The 17,311-nt window shown below is 49.5% G+C and overlaps 1 protein-coding gene across 1 annotated transcript in view; it reads left to right on the forward strand.

Annotated features, from left to right (window-relative positions):
• Positions 1-3,303: 3,303 nt before the first annotated feature.
• The window catches only part of LOC310823653 (slit homolog 1 protein-like), a gene marked incomplete at both ends in the record, with an annotated part of 87,639 nt that continues 73,631 nt past the window's right edge, over positions 3,304-17,311 (forward strand). The window contains 3 exon segments of the mRNA XM_083696533.1: positions 3,304-3,508; positions 7,233-7,333; positions 15,903-15,996. Of these exon segments, the coding sequence (XP_083552659.1) occupies positions 3,304-3,508; positions 7,233-7,333; positions 15,903-15,996 (400 nt within the window).

The raw sequence follows: 17,311 nt of genomic DNA on the forward strand, positions 1-17,311 counted from the left end.
CTTTTAAAATGATTGATTACTATATGGTTATACGGTAGGAGAGTGTGTTGGTAATAGGGCCTGGAAGCCATACTTGTTGGGGGATGGGAAATGGCCTAACCACAGAGTTGCTACATTTGGAGCTGTAGCAGCCCCCACCTTCTGGTCTTGTGATCTCTGGAGAGGAAGCATTGCAGGCCTGCTGTGTACCAACCAGAGATGCACCCTATGCATAGTGTGTAATAAGATGTGTAATAGTGTAATAGATACGCTGTAAACAAAGCATAGATGTACAACAAACAGATGTTCTACATGCAAAACATAGATATGTACTGTGCAAGCAGACATAGACACGCAATGTGCAGACATAGACAAAACACACAAGATAGGGAGGTACCTTAGCCAGGGTATAAAACATGATGTTTGGGGCATTTCGCTGGGTGCACCCCGCTGCGGAGCGTATGAACCTGATGCATCGGAGCAGGATTGAGTGTGTTGGAGACCAAGCCCGGAGCTCATAATCTGATCATATTCTGATTTACGGATTGCAACCGCTGAACAACTTTTGGAGACGAGTTTTCTTGACAAGTATTTGGAGATCATTTTAGTGACTAGACCACACTCTGAGAACTCCACAGTTCCTCTCTCAGCACGGGGCTGGACCCTTAGCTATTGGGGCTGTGGCAGCGAGTAACACCGAGGAGCATTTATTATAGGTTTTGTTCTTTTCTAATTTTTATCTTTTTCAGAGGAGCACCTTTAGATATAGTATTATTATAGGAGTTTACATCAGATTCACGGATAATACTTGGACACAGGATTTCAGGATCATCCAGAGTTCCGGATCATCGAGATTTCAGGTTCGTCCAGAATTCAAGATTCTTTAATCAATTCCAAAGGAAAATAATTTTAGTAGTTTTTCTAGATTTCACTTGTCAGGGGCAAGGCTGAGGCCCCCCGCGGGGAATCAGAGCCTCTTGGCTGGGTAGAGGAAACTCGAGCTTACCACAAACACGGCGGATAGAGGAAACGAACCTAACTCGACGGGGTTTGGAATCTGAGCCTCTCCAAATCTTCACTGACCAATAGTAAGACAGACTGATAGGTTTTGTTCTTTTCTAAGTTTTATCGTTTTTACTATTATCATGTTAACAGTTTAATCAAATTGTCTGTAACCCCATTTTATGATATTTTAGCTATGCTGTAATGCTTTGAATATTAATTAAACATCATATCCTGCATTTAAAGCAACAGTGTCACAAAATTTAATGGTTTATTATTTTTACTCTAAAGTGTAGAACTCAGTATAAGTCACATTTCTCTTCCTGGTAATGTAAAAAGTTATAGGCTACTGTGCATGTGATATCATAGGATCTGAAAGGTTATATTTGGCCCATTATTATTACCTCCATTGGGTATATTTTCCATACCGATAAATCTTATATCCGCAACCACACCAACTGGCACTCATAAAAGGTTAGAGCAGCCGTACAACCATAGAGATTGCCCGCTTCTGTGCACGGTTTTATAGGGGTGACTTTTCAGTGCATTTGAAGTGAGTGAAGGAAGCTTTTATGGAGGAACTATGGGATTTTTTAGGCTGTTAACAGCGGAGTGAATCTAACCACCACCGACCTACACCGGACCCCCGAGGTCCAAACCTGTTACTAGAGGGTTGGTACCGGAGCCCTGTATAGGGCTTTGAGTTCTGTTTGTGAATTTTATATTTTTAAACTGAAACTCAACTTTTGCCGGGAGACATTTTTGGCGCCCAACGTGGGGCTCTCAGGAGGAGCTATAAGCCCGCATTCATTTGGAGCGGCACGGCTTAATCTTGGCAGCTCTTGACCTAGGACTGGAAACCTCAGGACTCATTCGGGATTCAGGATTCACTCTCAGGAAGGGAGGACACATTGGATACTCATTGGGGACCTTGGAGGAACAGTCTTGAGGAACGTCGACCCGGGAAAGTAAGGAGGAAGGAGAGAGAAAAAGACTGGGAGCACCCTGGTAAGGGGGCTCAGTCGAGACCAAGTGTGCAGACCGCTGGGAACACTCCGGAAACAGAGCCCTGTCTGTATGCTAACCACAGGTAGGAACACCCTCGAGAGGGCTACCTAATAGAGCAGAATAGCTTACAAACCCTCCACGGCCGGCCTAGTGGTAACTAGGAAGGGGGAAGAGCCAGCCTGAGAACGCCCTGGTAAGGGATAGCTCGGCCTGAGTTTGTGCAACATTAAAGGGAATATTAAGGGGAGGTAACTGTGACCAGGGCCTCTCTGTCCCGAAGAAAACAACCCCAACAGCAGTATTGGATCCGGCATCAGCCCGAGGAGATACTTTGAGTAAACCTGGGGAGCTAAGGCCACGACAGCTGGCTAAGGACTCCAGGTATTCCTGCTACCGACCATACCTAGACCTAAGCGGTCCAAATATTCCTGGTAAGGAAACTACTGAGGACAAGAAAATATTAGATACAGTAAACCCAGCATCAGCCTGGACATGTATGTAAGTAAGAGACGGGTCTAACAAAGAGTTCTTTAGTTTAAAAATCAGTCACCGGCCATACAACAAGAAGAGTGGGACAGAGACTGGACTAGCAACCCAGTGAAGCTGGACTAGCGACCCAGTCACCTACCATTGTCAACACGAGTTGCACGGGGGCTATTTAGGACGAGGATCTCAGTTTAAGACCTGTCGCCTGCCATAGTCAAGGAGAGCTGCACAAGGTTACACCCACTATCTTAAATGGAGGAGGAGAATGCACCACCCAGGAGACCCGGAGAGGGTAGTGTTATGAGTGACACCCATTCTCGTATCTCGGACAGAGAAACCCCTGAAATCATGGAGGGGGAAACCACCTATGTGCTACCTTTAGTAGATGGCTGGGAAAGCTGGGCACCTGAAATATGGGACTGGGTACAGTCAATAATAAAGAAGGGAGAGACACAGGAGAGCATGGACCTACCAGGGAAAGTGAAAAGCTATCAGAAAGATAAAGGAGCCTATGAAGTAAAATACAGGACCGAGCATCAAACTGATGGGAGGTTACTAATCTATCCCAGCCCGCTGGAACATGATGCCCCATCAGCGGTGCAGGACTGGCTGGAATGGTGGATAGAGGTGTTGAAACAGTATGGAGGAAACCCACAATACAGGTTGGCCTGCCTGGTGAGTCCACATGAGAAATGGGACGCCGTTATCAAAATAGTGTCTAATTCATCAAAAGTAGATTGTTTACTGAGGGTGGTAGCCACTAGGGCCGCCGTCAGGAAACCCAGCACATTAGGACTGAGAGAAATTATCAAGAGCCTGGAACAGGACATGAAGGGGCCAGGAGACGGGTGGCTGCACGCCACTGGGGGGGTAGATAGTTTAAACGACTCAGGTGAGGATGAGGAGGACCTAGAGGAGGTGAAAGCCCAAATTGAGGTTATCCGACCTCTCACACCACTCAAAATCAAAGTCTTGCCCCCTTACCCACAGCCTGTGCCCACCCCTACACGGGAGGAGTCCACACCGAGACCAGGTTTGGATATCGCAGATACAATTCAGAGATTGCAAATAGGGATTAGGAGGCTTTGAAATGCCAGGGAGATTAGGCAGGGTGGAGCAAAACCGCTCGAGGACCCAGACCCAGGAGCAGGGAGAGAGGTAGGCTCCCCCCAATGGACTAGAATGGGGGCAAAGCCTAAGACCTTGTTAAGAGAACTACTCTCACCCTCAAAGGACCGAGGAGGAGGCGAGGACGTGCTCCAGGAGTCCCCGGAGGAGACATATAATAGCTTACCCCGTCTAACACGAGGGCTCATGACTACACTGGGGCCACTGGGGGGAAATAATGTATTAACACGAAGCTACCCAAAGGGGTCCTTGTGCTCATATGTGGGAGACCTGTGGGACATCCAAGCTGACGGGCTGGCTGTGCGAACTAATCATCGTCTCAAACCCGTAAACAAAGAGTTTGCTAAATGCCTCAATCGCCAAGCTGGAGAGGTGCATGTAAAAGCGCGAAGGAAGCACCATCAGAAAAGGGAGAGGTCCCAATGTGTGGGGGAAAAGTTTCAGAGGATAATTGATGGAGGAGGTCTGCAGGCCCATGCGGTAATATACAGTAGTGTGGGACCACTGGAGGAGTTAACACCAGAGACCTTAGCATACTTCGCCACGGCAGATGTGCTGGGGGCAGCACGCGAAGTAGGGATGAGAAGGATAGTGGTAAGCCTGGATGCTATAAGAGACAAGGGACATATTATTGTCCCCACTGAGCAGGGGGTCATAAGAGCAGCCCTGAGGCAATTATTGCGTAAAGAGGGCCTGCCAGACAAGGCATATCAGAGAGTGATGGTTTACACCCCTGAACAATGGCAGGAATGTCAAAGACAACAGAGGAGCACTATCCGAAAGACTCGTTCCCTAGAAGGAGAAGTTGAGCAGCCCACACTAGGGCCCGGGGAGAGACGGAAATCCATGCCGAGCCTTAGGGCTCTCCCGGAGGAAGAGTGGGAACTGGGAGCAGGAGTGTTTCATACCCCGGTCAGTAGCTCTACCCCCAGAGAACCAAATAGAAATAGGACCCAAGGGTCTAGGGACCTGGAGGATACTACTCTAGGCCAAGAACCAAATCAGGGGAGACTAAGGGAGAGACATTCGGGCGGAGACCGCCAAGAAATGAGGAGCGGGTTAGGATACGGACCAATCCCCATACCCACTGAGTATATGCATGACCGAGAGGAGGATGATGAGGAGGACACGGAGGACACTAGTCCATCCCAGGATGAATGGTCTCAGGCACAGGAGAGGAGACCTCTGAAATCTGGGCAGTATAAGAGACAAGCACCTAAAAAAGAGGTAAAGATGATAGACCCGCTGAAGGCTTCCGAAAGATTGGCTAGGGATATAACCCTGGGAGCTATTGAGACGCGAGATGGTAGGAGGATCTATGACCCGAGGTGGGCCAAAAGACGGCCAGAGTGCCTAAAGACTGGGGTAAGAATGAAATCAAGGTAAAGTTGGAGTGGCAAACATTGTCAACATGCCACCCTACCCACGAGTCATGAAACATCAGGACCTAAACCTACCATTCAAAGGAGCTTATGTGGGTATAGCCCATGATGTGTTACTGAGGAGATGTAAAAAGGGGGCAAAGAAATACCTGGATGCGTGTCTGAGAGATGAGGTCAGAGAGGATGGTTTGTTGGATGAGTACTCAGAGGAGGAGGACGAACCGACCCCAACACCCCAAGTTAAAGCGGTAACATTCCTCGGAGCACCAGCTGAAGGCAGTGTGAGCCGAGGCACAACCACAGGGGGTATGGGGGGAGTAGAATATAACGTATCAAGGCCACCCCTTACACCTGGGGGTGGTCCCCCTCAAGGATGGCCAAACCCCGGCTGGGACCCTTTAAGAGACCACACTTATGGAGAAACATACTCACTAGCCACAGGACAGACCCCAGGAGGAGGCCTAGGTTCACTAAGGGGAGGTGTGGACCCCATGAAGGAATTAAAATGCATAGACCTACTGGTGCCGAATAAAAAACCGGAGGAGTCGATGAAAGAGTATTTAATAGAATGGTACCCCTAAGTAAAAGGATATGGGGAGGGTGCACAAAAACTTTGGTTGAAGCGAGCAACTAAATCAAAGAGCACGGACCCACAGACGGCCCAGCAAATATTCGAACACTTCACCAGAGGAGAGGCAGAAGATGAGGAGGCTCTGATACAAGTAGCTAGGAAACAGTTGAGGGAGAACACCTCCTTAATGACCATCTGGCAAGGTCTCAGACCCCTAATCCTACCAAAACGATGGGTAAAGGTGCTAATCGCCATAACAAAGGGATATGCTGGAGAGATAGATTTCATAGGGCTAAGTGCACAACACTCCACTCAGAAGGAAATAGATGCAACTATTATCAAGTGGGAATTGATACATGAACATTATGAGCAGAAAAGGAGACGAGGGGAAAAAGCCAGGACATATTCAGCTCCCACCACTCCAAGAGATTCATGGAACGAAAACTCACCCCGGGATAGGCCTGCAGCTCAGCAAACTGCCTGGAGTGCGCCCATTAGAGAGACAGGAGGCCAACGAGGGCCTAACAGAGAGACCCCGGATAGGAGGATGGACAATCCACACAGAGGAGAATTCACCCAAGGCAAAGTAACTGATGGGAGATACACTAGACAGGACTCGGGGGGGAAATGCAAATGCCCCGGGTGATTATGCAAAAAAGAACAATGATCAGAAACCAGCCCCCTACCAGTCCCGCCTGCCTAAGGGACCGGGGGGGGTAAAACAGTAATGGCTAACAGCTTGCGGGTCACATTGAAGTATGCCTACTGGGTGGGGAGAGACATATACACTAACATCTTAGGTGTCCCCTACCTGGTGGATACTGGGGCAGAGGTGTCCATGACCCGCAGGAACCTAAAAGCTAAAGGACATCTCAAAGTAATGTTGGCAGACGGTACCATGAGGAGAGTGCCGTATGGGATTTGCAATGGAATTGTATGGATGTTAGGCCCTCAGAATCTGATCACAATACAGGACATGGAGGAAATACATGGAGGGGGTAGGCGACGGACCCCATTAGGTAAAAGGTTACAACAGTTGAATGCCAGAATGGTAAAAGCAGGCCCAACATTGCCTGACTGGTATAAACCAGTAAACGTGCCGGAGGGCATGAAAGAGAAAATCAAGGAGAGTGATCTCTCTACTCAAGGGAAAGAGCGGCTGGGTCAGATGTTGAATAAAACGGAGGTGGCATGGTTTAAAAATGACTGTGGAAAATTGGGAGCGGAATATACACACACAATCGAAGGAGGAGTACACCCTGAGGTACGAAAATATCCCTTAAATCCAGGAGCGGTACAGGAAATGGATGTAATAGTGGAGGAGCTCTTGAAATTAGGAATCCTTAGGTTCAAACCTAATCCCATCACTAACAGTCCTATCCAGGCAGTGAAAAAGCCTGAAGCAGCTGGGGGAGGCTGGAGGCCTGTTATCAACTTTAAGGCCTTGAATCGACGTACTATAGCCAACAAAGCCAGCCTAATCAATCCACAAGGTACCTTGAAGACCCTAGCGGTCAAGAAATATAAATCCTGTATCGACCTGGCGAATGGATTTTTCAGTTTGCCTCTAGCACGAGTCTCACAGGCCAAAACAGCCTTCACACACCAAGGAAAGTCATATGTATGGCAGGTCTTACCACAGGGGTATAAAAACTCCCCTAATGTCTTCCAATCAGCTGTGATGAACGTTTTAAAGGGCATCGAGGCCTCGGTGTACATAGATGATATATTCATAGCAGATGACACGGAGGAGGAACACCTGGAGCGGCTGCAACAGGTGATGGAAAGACTGACAGAAGCCGGCCTAAAGCTGAACTTGAAAAAATGTCAGCTGGGGAAATTCAAGGTTAACTACTTAGGATTTGAGGTGTCAACTACTCTGGGATTGTCTGAAGGATACAAGGAGAAACTAGCACTGATACAACCTCCCACCACAAAAAAGGAGCTTCAAAGCATACTGGGACTCTGCAATTATGTGAGAGACCATGTAGAGGGCTATCAGAAATATGCACGACCTCTGTACACCAAACTAAGGGATGAAAAGGACTCTGAAGGGAAAGCAAAGCCTAGCAAATGGGTCTGGGAAGCTAATGACCAGGAAAACCTGGAAAATCTCCGTAAGGTCATACTCACAGCAGTTAGACTCGAGCCCAGAAGCCTCGAGGGCCGCCTGGAAGTGGAGGTACACTGTGAGGATGAGAATGCAGTAGTAAGAGTTAAAAATGAAGGAGGAGGATTAGTAGCTCTGTGGAGCTACGTGCTACCCTTGGTAGAACGCAAATACCCATATGAGGAAAAGGAGTTGGCTGTGCTGGCTAAATACTGGAAGCATATAAAAGAGCTGGCCCAGGGTCAAGGTATAAAAATAGGCACACAGAGCCAAGTACATCGTTTCTTAAGGAAAGGAACCGTGGAAAGCACAAAGGCCACCAACACTAGATGGGCACGGTGGGAAGATATCCTACTAGACCCAGACTTAGAAATTGGGCCTATAGATGCTGTGAAACATAAACCAAAACAACCAAAAACACCCGAGCCGGTGATTGAGTCATATGAGTGTGAATTGTACACGGACGGCTCTAAGAAAGGAGGAGACGAGTGGGCATACTGGGGATACATCCTTAGCAATAATGGCAAGGAGACGTTTCGACAAAAAGGTCGAGTAGCCGGCACGGCTCAAACCGGCGAAGTAGCCGCAGTATTGGAAGGACTGCTGGAGCTAGAAAAAAGGAGAATAAACCGGGTGAGGTTAATCACTGATAGTTACTATTGTGCACAGGCTCTAAGGGAGGATTTGGACATACAGTGGGGGAAATAATTATTTGATCCCCTGCTGATTTTGTTAGTTTGCCCGATTACAAAGAAATTAGCAGTCTATAATTTTTATGGTACTTTTATTTTAACAAATAGAGACAGAATATCAACAAAGAAGTCCAGAAAAAACACATTATATAAAGTTATAAATTCATTTGCATTTGATCGAAGGAAATAAGTATTTGATCCCCAAGCAAAACATAACTTAGTACTTGGTGGAGAAAACCTTGCTGGCAAGCACAGAAGTCTGACGTTTCTTATAGTTGGTCACCAGGTTTGCACACATCTCAGGAGGGATTTTGGTCCACTCCTCTTTACAGATCCTCTCCAAATCCTGAAGGTTTCAAGGCTTTTGCTTGGCAACTCGAAGCTTCAGCTCCCTCCACAAATTTTCTATAGGATTAAGGTCTGGAGACTAGCTAGGCCACTCCATGACCTTAGTGTGCTTCTTCTTGAGCCACTCCTTTGTTGCCTTGGCTGTATGTTTTGGGTCATTGTCATGCTGGAAGACCCATCCACGACCCATCCTCAGTGCTCTGGCTGAGGGAAGGAGGTTCTCGTCCAAGATCTTATGGTACATGGCCCCGTCCATTGGCCCCTCAATGCAGTGAAGTCGTCCTGTACCCTTAGCAGAGAAACAACCCCAAAGCATAATGTTTCCACCTCCGTGTTTGACGGTGGGGATGGTGTTCTTGGGATTGTAGCATTCAGCATTTCTCTCCCTCCAAACACGAAGAGTCGAATTTATGCCAAAGAGTTCAATTTTGGTCTCATCTGACCACATCACCTTCTCCCAAGCCTTCTCTGAATCATTTAGGTGTTCATTGGCAAACTTCAGATGGGCCTGTACATGTACATTGAGCAGGGGGACCTTGCGGGCACTGCAGGATTTCAATCCGTTACAGTGTAGTGTGTTACCAATGGTTTTCTTGGTGACTGTGGTCCCAGCTGCCTTGAGATCATTACCAAGCTCTTCCCGTGTAGTTCTGGGCTGATCCCTCACCCTTCTCATGATCATCCTTACCCCACGAGGCAAGATCTTGCATGGAGCTTCAGGCCGAGGGCGATTGATGGTTATTTTGTATTTCTTCCATTTTCTAATAATTGCACCAACAGTTGTCTCCTTCTCACCAAGCTTCTTGCTGATGGTCTTGTAGCCCATTCCAGCCTTGTGCAGGTCTACAACTCTTACCCTGATGTCCTTTGAATGTTCTTTGGTCTTGCCCATGGTGGTGGAGAGGTTGGAATGGAAGAGATTGATTCTATTGACAGGTGTCTTTTATACCCATAACAAGCAGAGATTAGGAGTACTTTTCCTAAAGTGACAGGACTAATCTGTGTGCCTCATGGGCATATAACCGGTCTGTATGAGCCAGAATTCTTGCTGGTTTGTAGGGGATCAAATACTTATTTCCTTCGATCAAATGCAAATTAATTTATAACTTTATATAATGTGTTTTTTCTGGACTTCTTTGTTGATATTCTGTCTCTATTTGTTCAATTAAAAGTACCATAACAATTATAGACCGCTCATTTCTTTTTAATCGGGCAAACTAACAAAATCAGCAGGGGATCAAATAATTATTTCCCCCACTGTAGGTACATCCATGGAACAAAAGTTCACGACAGAACAACGGGTGTAGCAAATGCCAGGCTTATATGCTGGACAAATAACAAGGCACAGGTGAGGAAAATAATAAAGGGAGTCTCTGGTGGCCAATGGTGGCCAGTAGGGGAAGCAGCAGGATGAGGATGATTCCTCACAATCTGGCACAATAATAAGTCAAATACTGAGATTCCGCTCCATCATAGCACTCTATTGTACTCCATGTACTCTCATCTTTAAGGGCGAGAATTTAAATTCTGCCCCTATCTTCTTCAATTGACCTTCCCCTGCAATGACATGGCTATGAGCTCTCTGAAGTGTCAAACTGAACTCTGATTGGTCTCCCTTGGTCTCCTTGCAAACAGCTCCTAATTTAAATACTTAAGTCTCTATAACAGGGGCAAAGGGATACATTCATATCTTTCCTTTGTCCTGTTGTGAGGTTCTCATCATGTTGTGAGTAGCATTGTTTTGAATGACCTGTGGTCATCTGTCTATCTCTCTCTCTCTCTCTACTCTCTCTCTATTACAATGTTACGGCCGCTGCCGATGACTGCCCGTGTCTGTCTCTTGTTCTGTGTTGTCAAGCAGGCTGTGTGCTCCAGGACTCGGAGGCTCCGCCCACTTTGTGGTTGTCGCCAGTGGGGATCCTGATTGGAGCGATACATTCCAGCAAGCGCACCTATCGGGACCGAGCGCGAGGTGTATAAAAGTTGGGCCAGCTTGTCAGTCAGGGGGCTGTGTGTTGTTGAACAGTTCCCTTGTGAGACTTTGTTGACATTCTGTTAGAGATAACTCAGTTTGTATTGTGTACTGTGCATAACGCACTAGATTATTGTTTATTATTGTTTAGAAAACTGGGCCAGGTTTAGTTTTGTTTTACTGATTCGCACCACACGTAGTGGATTCTTTTGCTTAGATTCTCGAGGAGTAGAGGTGGCTGTTCTTGAATGTATTTAAGTTTTGACTGCTGCAGTAGGCCAGTGAGGTTTTATTTTCGCTTTGGTTTTGTTTAAATAATGAAAGTTTAGTTTTGCTCGCCTTTTAGGAGCTCTCTTTTGGTTATATTTGTTTGTTTGAGTTAAACAGCACCTGCCGGCCCTTTTTCCTTTGTGTTACCATTGTTACCTTTACAAAAAGACCTTGTAAATTCCTTGTTAATAAAATAACTTTAATTTACCAAATCCATCTGGTTTTATGTTCTTCCCTTTCCCCTAGCGAGCCGGGTTGTAACATACAATGTAGTGTTCGCCTTGTAATAGTTGTATACAGTATTATTAAAGCCTCATTTGATTCATTCTACTTTACCTTTCTTGCACTAAATCAGCACAGACTCAACAATTATTTGCACATAGTGATAATTACATTGGAGTCAGATTATCAATATTAGATATGCTTTGCTATTATTATGCTTTGCCAAAAATCTACCTTTGTGTGGAAACTGATGTTGTTATAAAATGCTCTACAATCTCTCTGCTTAGGAGGAAACACACACACACACACACACACGTCTTGCTGTCTGGGGGGGAAATGTCATCAACAGCCTCCACACCCATGGAGAGATCATTGGCTCCAACATCAGTAGGTACGTCCAGCAGTTTGTAGAGCTAGGGTGAAGAAGAGGTGAGAACTATAATTAGTTCTGGGAGAGGTAGGCTAGAGGTACAAAAGCATTTCTGTCATGTAGCGGTGTGTTGATAAGAGGCACCGGTATAACCTAGGTGCCAGACTGGTTCTGCTTTCAACTATTCTACATTGTTGCTTTGCCAAGATGACATTTAATGTTTTTTGTGAAAGTTTAATGGTTGTTCTGGAATGAGAGTGTTATGGATATTCAAAGCAAAAAAATAGTGAATGTGCAAATTCCAACTTTAATTGCGGTATATTTGCAGTGGTCTGCAATAGGCTGTTTTAATTGCTGTTCTACCATGAAGGCACAACCACCCATTCATTCATCATATTGCACAACACATACAGCACTGTGGCACCAGTGTTTTTCTATTCCTTTTGTATGATGTTGAAACCATGTCTGTGAATTCATAAGTCTGTACGCATGTATCTTAGAGATGCAAAGCTGTTGTATTGTGATATGAATTAATCAGTATGTCGCAAGTTGAACTTTTTCCCCATGTGTGCCTTTGTGTGTGTGGGTGTATGTCTTTAAGCATCTGATCTAGGTCTATTGCAGTAAATTGTGTTGTGCAGAATAGGGTAGCACTTTACATTACAGCTTGGAATAAGTGGGTAATAACATGGTGTAACAATGTCCGTTGTACACAGAGAGGCAGACGCAGCGTGTTGGTGAGGGAATGTCCCGTTTATTTATCAAGTTCGTAATACTTTGGCTTTTCAGCCCTCCAAAACCAAAACACTCGGCGACTTTCCAGTCGCCCTCCTTTTTCCTGCCAAACAGAGGCACACACATCTTAAACCATTTAGTCAACGAGGCTTCATTTGCAACAGGTGTGCAACGGAGCCTCGCCGACATAACCCTGGCCACGGTCCTGTAGCTCCCTCTACAGGCCGAACGCTGCATGTCCCCCCACATACCCCCACCGCCCGACACAGGCCGGGGACACGACGGCCGACAACCTACTCCCCCCCCCCTGCGCGGGAGAGGAAGTCTGCCACGACCATCTGCGCCCCCGGTCTGTGCACGACCGAAAAGTTGAAGGGGTGCAACGCGAGATACCACCGGGTGATCCTCGCGTTCACATCCTTCATGCGGTGGAGCCACTGGAGGGGAGCATGGTCGGAGTAGAGGGTGAAAGCGCGACCCAGCAGGTAGTAGCGGAGGGCGCCGACCGCCCACTTGATGGCCAGGCACTCCTTCTCCACCGTGCTGTACCGGCCCTCCCTCTCCAATAGCTTGCGGCTCAGGTACAGCACCGGCCGGTCAGCCCCCTCCACCCGCTGGGTCAGCACTGCTCCCAGGCCTCTATCCGACGCGTCCGTCTGTAGGGAGAAAGGGAGGTTAAAATCAGGCGCATACAGGACCGTTTCTCCACAAAGAGCTCCCTTAAGGGACTCGAACGACCCCTGGCACTGGCCCGACCATTGGACCGGATCCGGGGCACCCTTCCGGGTGAGGTCCGTCAAGGGACTGGCCAGCTCTGAAAATCCCGGCACGAACTGTAATAGCCAGCCAGCCCCAGGAAGGCCCTCACCTCCTTCTTCGTCTTGGGCCGCGGAGAGTCTTTTCAATCTGCGGCCGCACCTCCCCCCGACCCAAGTGGTACCCCAGATACCGGATCTCCCTCCGCCCGATCACGCACTTCTTCGGGTTGGCCGTCAGCCCTGCCTGCCTCAGGGACCGCAGAACAGCAGCCACACTCTGCACATGCCGCGCCCAGGTGTCACTGTGAATGACAAAGTCAGCCAGGTAGGCCTCAGCATAGGCAGAGTGCGGCCGCAGAATGCAGTCCATGAGGCGCTGAAAAGTGGCTGGGGCTCCGAACAACCCGAAAGGGAGCACCGTGAACTGGAATAGCCCGAGCGGAGTGGAGAATGCAGTTTTCTCCCGGGATACCGGCGAGAGTGGAATCTGCCAGTATCCCTTCGTGCAATCCAACGTCGTGAAATATTTGGCCGTGCCAAGCCGGTCCAAGAGCTCGTCAACCCGGGGCATCGGGTAGGCATCGAACTTGGAGACCGCATTAACCCGTCTATAATCCACACAGAACCGTATAGCCCCATCCGGCTTGTTGACAAGCACGATGGGGCTACACCAGTCACTGCGGGACTCCTCGACCACACCCAGCTCCAGCATGGCTTCCAATTCCCTGCACACAATGTCTCGTTTGTGTACCGGCAACCTATAGGGACGCGTGCGCACCGTTAAACCTGGCTGCGTTTCTATGTGGTGGTCGATAAGCGTAGTCCGACCGGGCAGGGGAGAGAACACGTCCGCGAACTTAGCTTGCAAATCTGCAACGTCCGTGGCCTGGCTAGCAGAGAGATGGTTATCAATACCGACCGGAGTGCTAACTTTTGATTTTGGGACCGAACTCATCTCTCTCTGGAATGATTGTAGCCAGAGCAACAGTGACCACGTCGTTCCATTTTTTTAGGAGATTTACGTGATACACCTGCAAGCTATCCCCCCGGATACTACCTCCGAGTGTACTACCTCATAATCCACGTCCCCCATGCGACGTGTGACCACAAACGGCCCTTGCCACTTCGCTAGTAATTCCGTGCTGGAGGTGGGTAACAATACGAGCACCTTATCTCCCGGTGTAAATTCTCGTAGGGTAGTTCCCCTGTCGTACAGTCACTTTTGACGCTCCTGGGCTTGCAGCAAATGCTCGCGTGAGATAACCCCTAGGGCGTGGAGCTTTGTGCGCATGTCCAGGACGTATTGAATCTCATTCTTACTGTCGCTAGACCCTTCCTCCCAATTTTCTTTAAGAAGGTCTAGGACACCCCGTGGCTTACGCCCGTAGAGTAATTCAAATGGGGAAGACCCGGTAAAAGCTTGGGGGACTTCCCGTACCGCAAACAACAGGGGATCTAGCCATTTATGCCAATTCCGACTATCCTCGTGTACAAACTTCCGGATCATTGACTTCAAGGTCCGATTGAACCTCTCACAAAGGCCATCAGTGGCCGGGTGGTAGACACTGGTTCGAACCGCCTTGATATTCAACAAGCCATACAGTTCTTTGAGGGTGCGTGACATAAAATTAGTGCCCTGATCGGTGAGAATCTCTTTCGGGATTCCCACGCGGGAGATTACTTGAAACAATGCCTGTGCTACACTCCTGGCAGAGATATTGCGCAGCAGTATTGCCTCGGGGTATCGGGTTGCGTAATCTATCAAGACGAACACAAATCGATATCCCTGTGTACACCGATCGAATGGCCCGATAACATCCATGGCAATGGGTTCTCGACCAATGGTAAGGGCCGCAAGGGGGCCCGTGGAATGGCTGGGGGATTTACCAACTGACACTCGTGACAAGAAGCGCACCACCTACGCACCTCTGCCCGAATTCCCGGCCAATAAAATCGAGCCATTATACGGTTTAGTGTCTTATCATACCCTAAATGGCCCGCCATTTCCCGGCGGCTACGGGGAACCAACAACTGGGTTACTTCCTCCTGGCTATGTGAGTCACGACTTACTCGGTACAACCTGTCGCTGATAATCGCGAAATAGGGGTGGGCGCGTACTGTGTCTGGCCGTACCAAAGTACCATCAATCGCTATCACTTGGTCATAGGCCGATCGTAGAGTCCCGTCACGAGACTGCTCGAGGGGGAAGTCACCTAGCAGCGGATAGTTCGGCGGGGAAATCTCGGGTTGAGACCCCCCCCGCCGGCTCCTTGGCAGTGTCACGAGGCGCCGCCTCAGCACAGAGCACATTACACGCCTCACACCTCCCTCTCTGTCGTGCACGCACCCCGGTAGCCCGCTTTACTGCTTGAGGAAACCCCTCCCAATCTACACCCAGAATAAGGGGATGCGTGAGGCGCGGGCTAACGGCCGCCTGTACACTATGCTTTTTCCCTTCAAAATGAATTTCGATCGCGACCACAGGATATTCGTGAATGTCCCCATGCACACACTTCACCAACACCCTCGATGCCTTTAGCAATGCCCCCGGTCGAACCAGGCGCTCCTGGATCATGGACTGCATGCAGCCCGAATCCAAGAACGCCTGGTGCGTATCATGTTGTATCCTTTCCGGAACACGATACGCCGCTCCTGGTCCGGGGGGAGGGCCCGGTATGTCGCCGATGCGGACGACCTGCCCCACCTCCCTCACTGGGCACTCCGCCCGTACATGGCCCGGCCATCCGCATCGCCAACACACCCCCCCTGTCGCTCGGGGTGCTTCCTGTGGGGCCAGGGCTGGTTCTCGACATGCCTGCCCCTGCCATCTCGTCCTCGGGGCGGGCGCCGGCCTCTCCTCCTCCGGCAGCACGGCAACTTCCGGGCGCCGCCCCCCCGCCCCCTGGTGCGGGGTTGGTTGTCGGGGCTCCTGCGGCGGGAGGGAGAGATGGTCCTCTGCCAAGGTAACAGCGGCCGCGAGATCCTGGGGCCGGTGGTACTGGACCCAGGCGCGGTCCGGGCCGGGAGCCCCGTGAGGACGTGCTCCAACACCACCCGGTCCCCGACCTCCTCCGCAGAGCTGTTCTCTGGGTCCAGCCACCGCCGCGCGCTGTCCCGCAGCCGCTGGGCGTAGGCAAAAGGCCGGCTCCCCTCCTCCATCGTCAGGGCCTGGAACCAGCGACGGTGTTCCTCCGGGGTGAGGCACAGGCGGTCCCGAATCGCCCGGGCGAGGGAGGGATAGTCCCGCTGGGCGGCCGTTGGCAGACTGTGGGCAGCGAGCTGCGCCTCGCCCGACAGGAGGGGCAGCAGATGGTACGCCCACTCGCCGTCCGGCCACCCCGAGATCCTCGCCGTCCCCTCGAACACCGCCTGGAACGCCTCCGGGTCGTCCAGGTCCCCCATCTTCTGGAGGTGTACCTTGGGGGGACCTTGTGGCGAGCCGGGCGCCGGCCCCGACGAGCTCCCGGAGGAGGGCACGGTCCTCAGCCCTCGCCGTCGCCATCTCTCCCATCGCGGACTGCTGCTCGTGCTGGAGGTGGGCCTGCTATTCCAAAACGAGGGCCATCTTTCCGATGCTTAACGCCTCCATCTCTGTGCCCCACGTTGGGCGCCAATGTAACAATGTCCGTTGTACACAGAGAGGCAGATGCAGCGTGTTGGTGAGGGAATCTCCCGTTTATTTATCAAGTTCGTAATACTTTGGCTTTTCAGCCCTCCAAAACCAAAACACTCGGCGACTTTCCAGTCGCCCTCCTTTTTCCTGCCAAACAGAGGCACACACATCTTAAACCATTTAGTCAACGAGGCTTCATTTGCAACAGGTGTGCAACGGAGCCTCGCCGACATAACCCTGGCCACGGTCCTGTAGCTCCCTCTACAGGCCGAACGCTGCCTGTCCCCCCACACATGGTAAGAACCATAGTAATTTCCAGTAATTACTTGTAGTTACTAGTAACAAGAAAGACAATTACCTTCTTATACGCTATGAAAGTCCATACATCACACTGCAGAATATAAAGAAAACTGGACACTAACGTTATGATTGCTAGCAAAAGAGAGTCAGCGCAGTCGCTAATTAACGCTTGGCTAATTAGCTACAGGTAATTACCATGGTTTTACCCTACCTACTGTGGGGGTGTGTGGCCATGTGTGTTTGGCTGTGTGTGCTTGTGTGAGGTTAGCTCACCATTTAACCGCCTAACAAAGACTCCTGCTAATTAAAACTATGGTTACTTGTGTTTCTCTCTCCCTCCGCTCCTCTCTGACCCACCCTCTACT

This window comes from Argentina silus (genome assembly GCF_951799395.1).
Source record: "Argentina silus genome assembly, chromosome: Y".
Taxonomy (NCBI): Eukaryota; Metazoa; Chordata; class Actinopteri; order Argentiniformes; family Argentinidae; genus Argentina; species Argentina silus.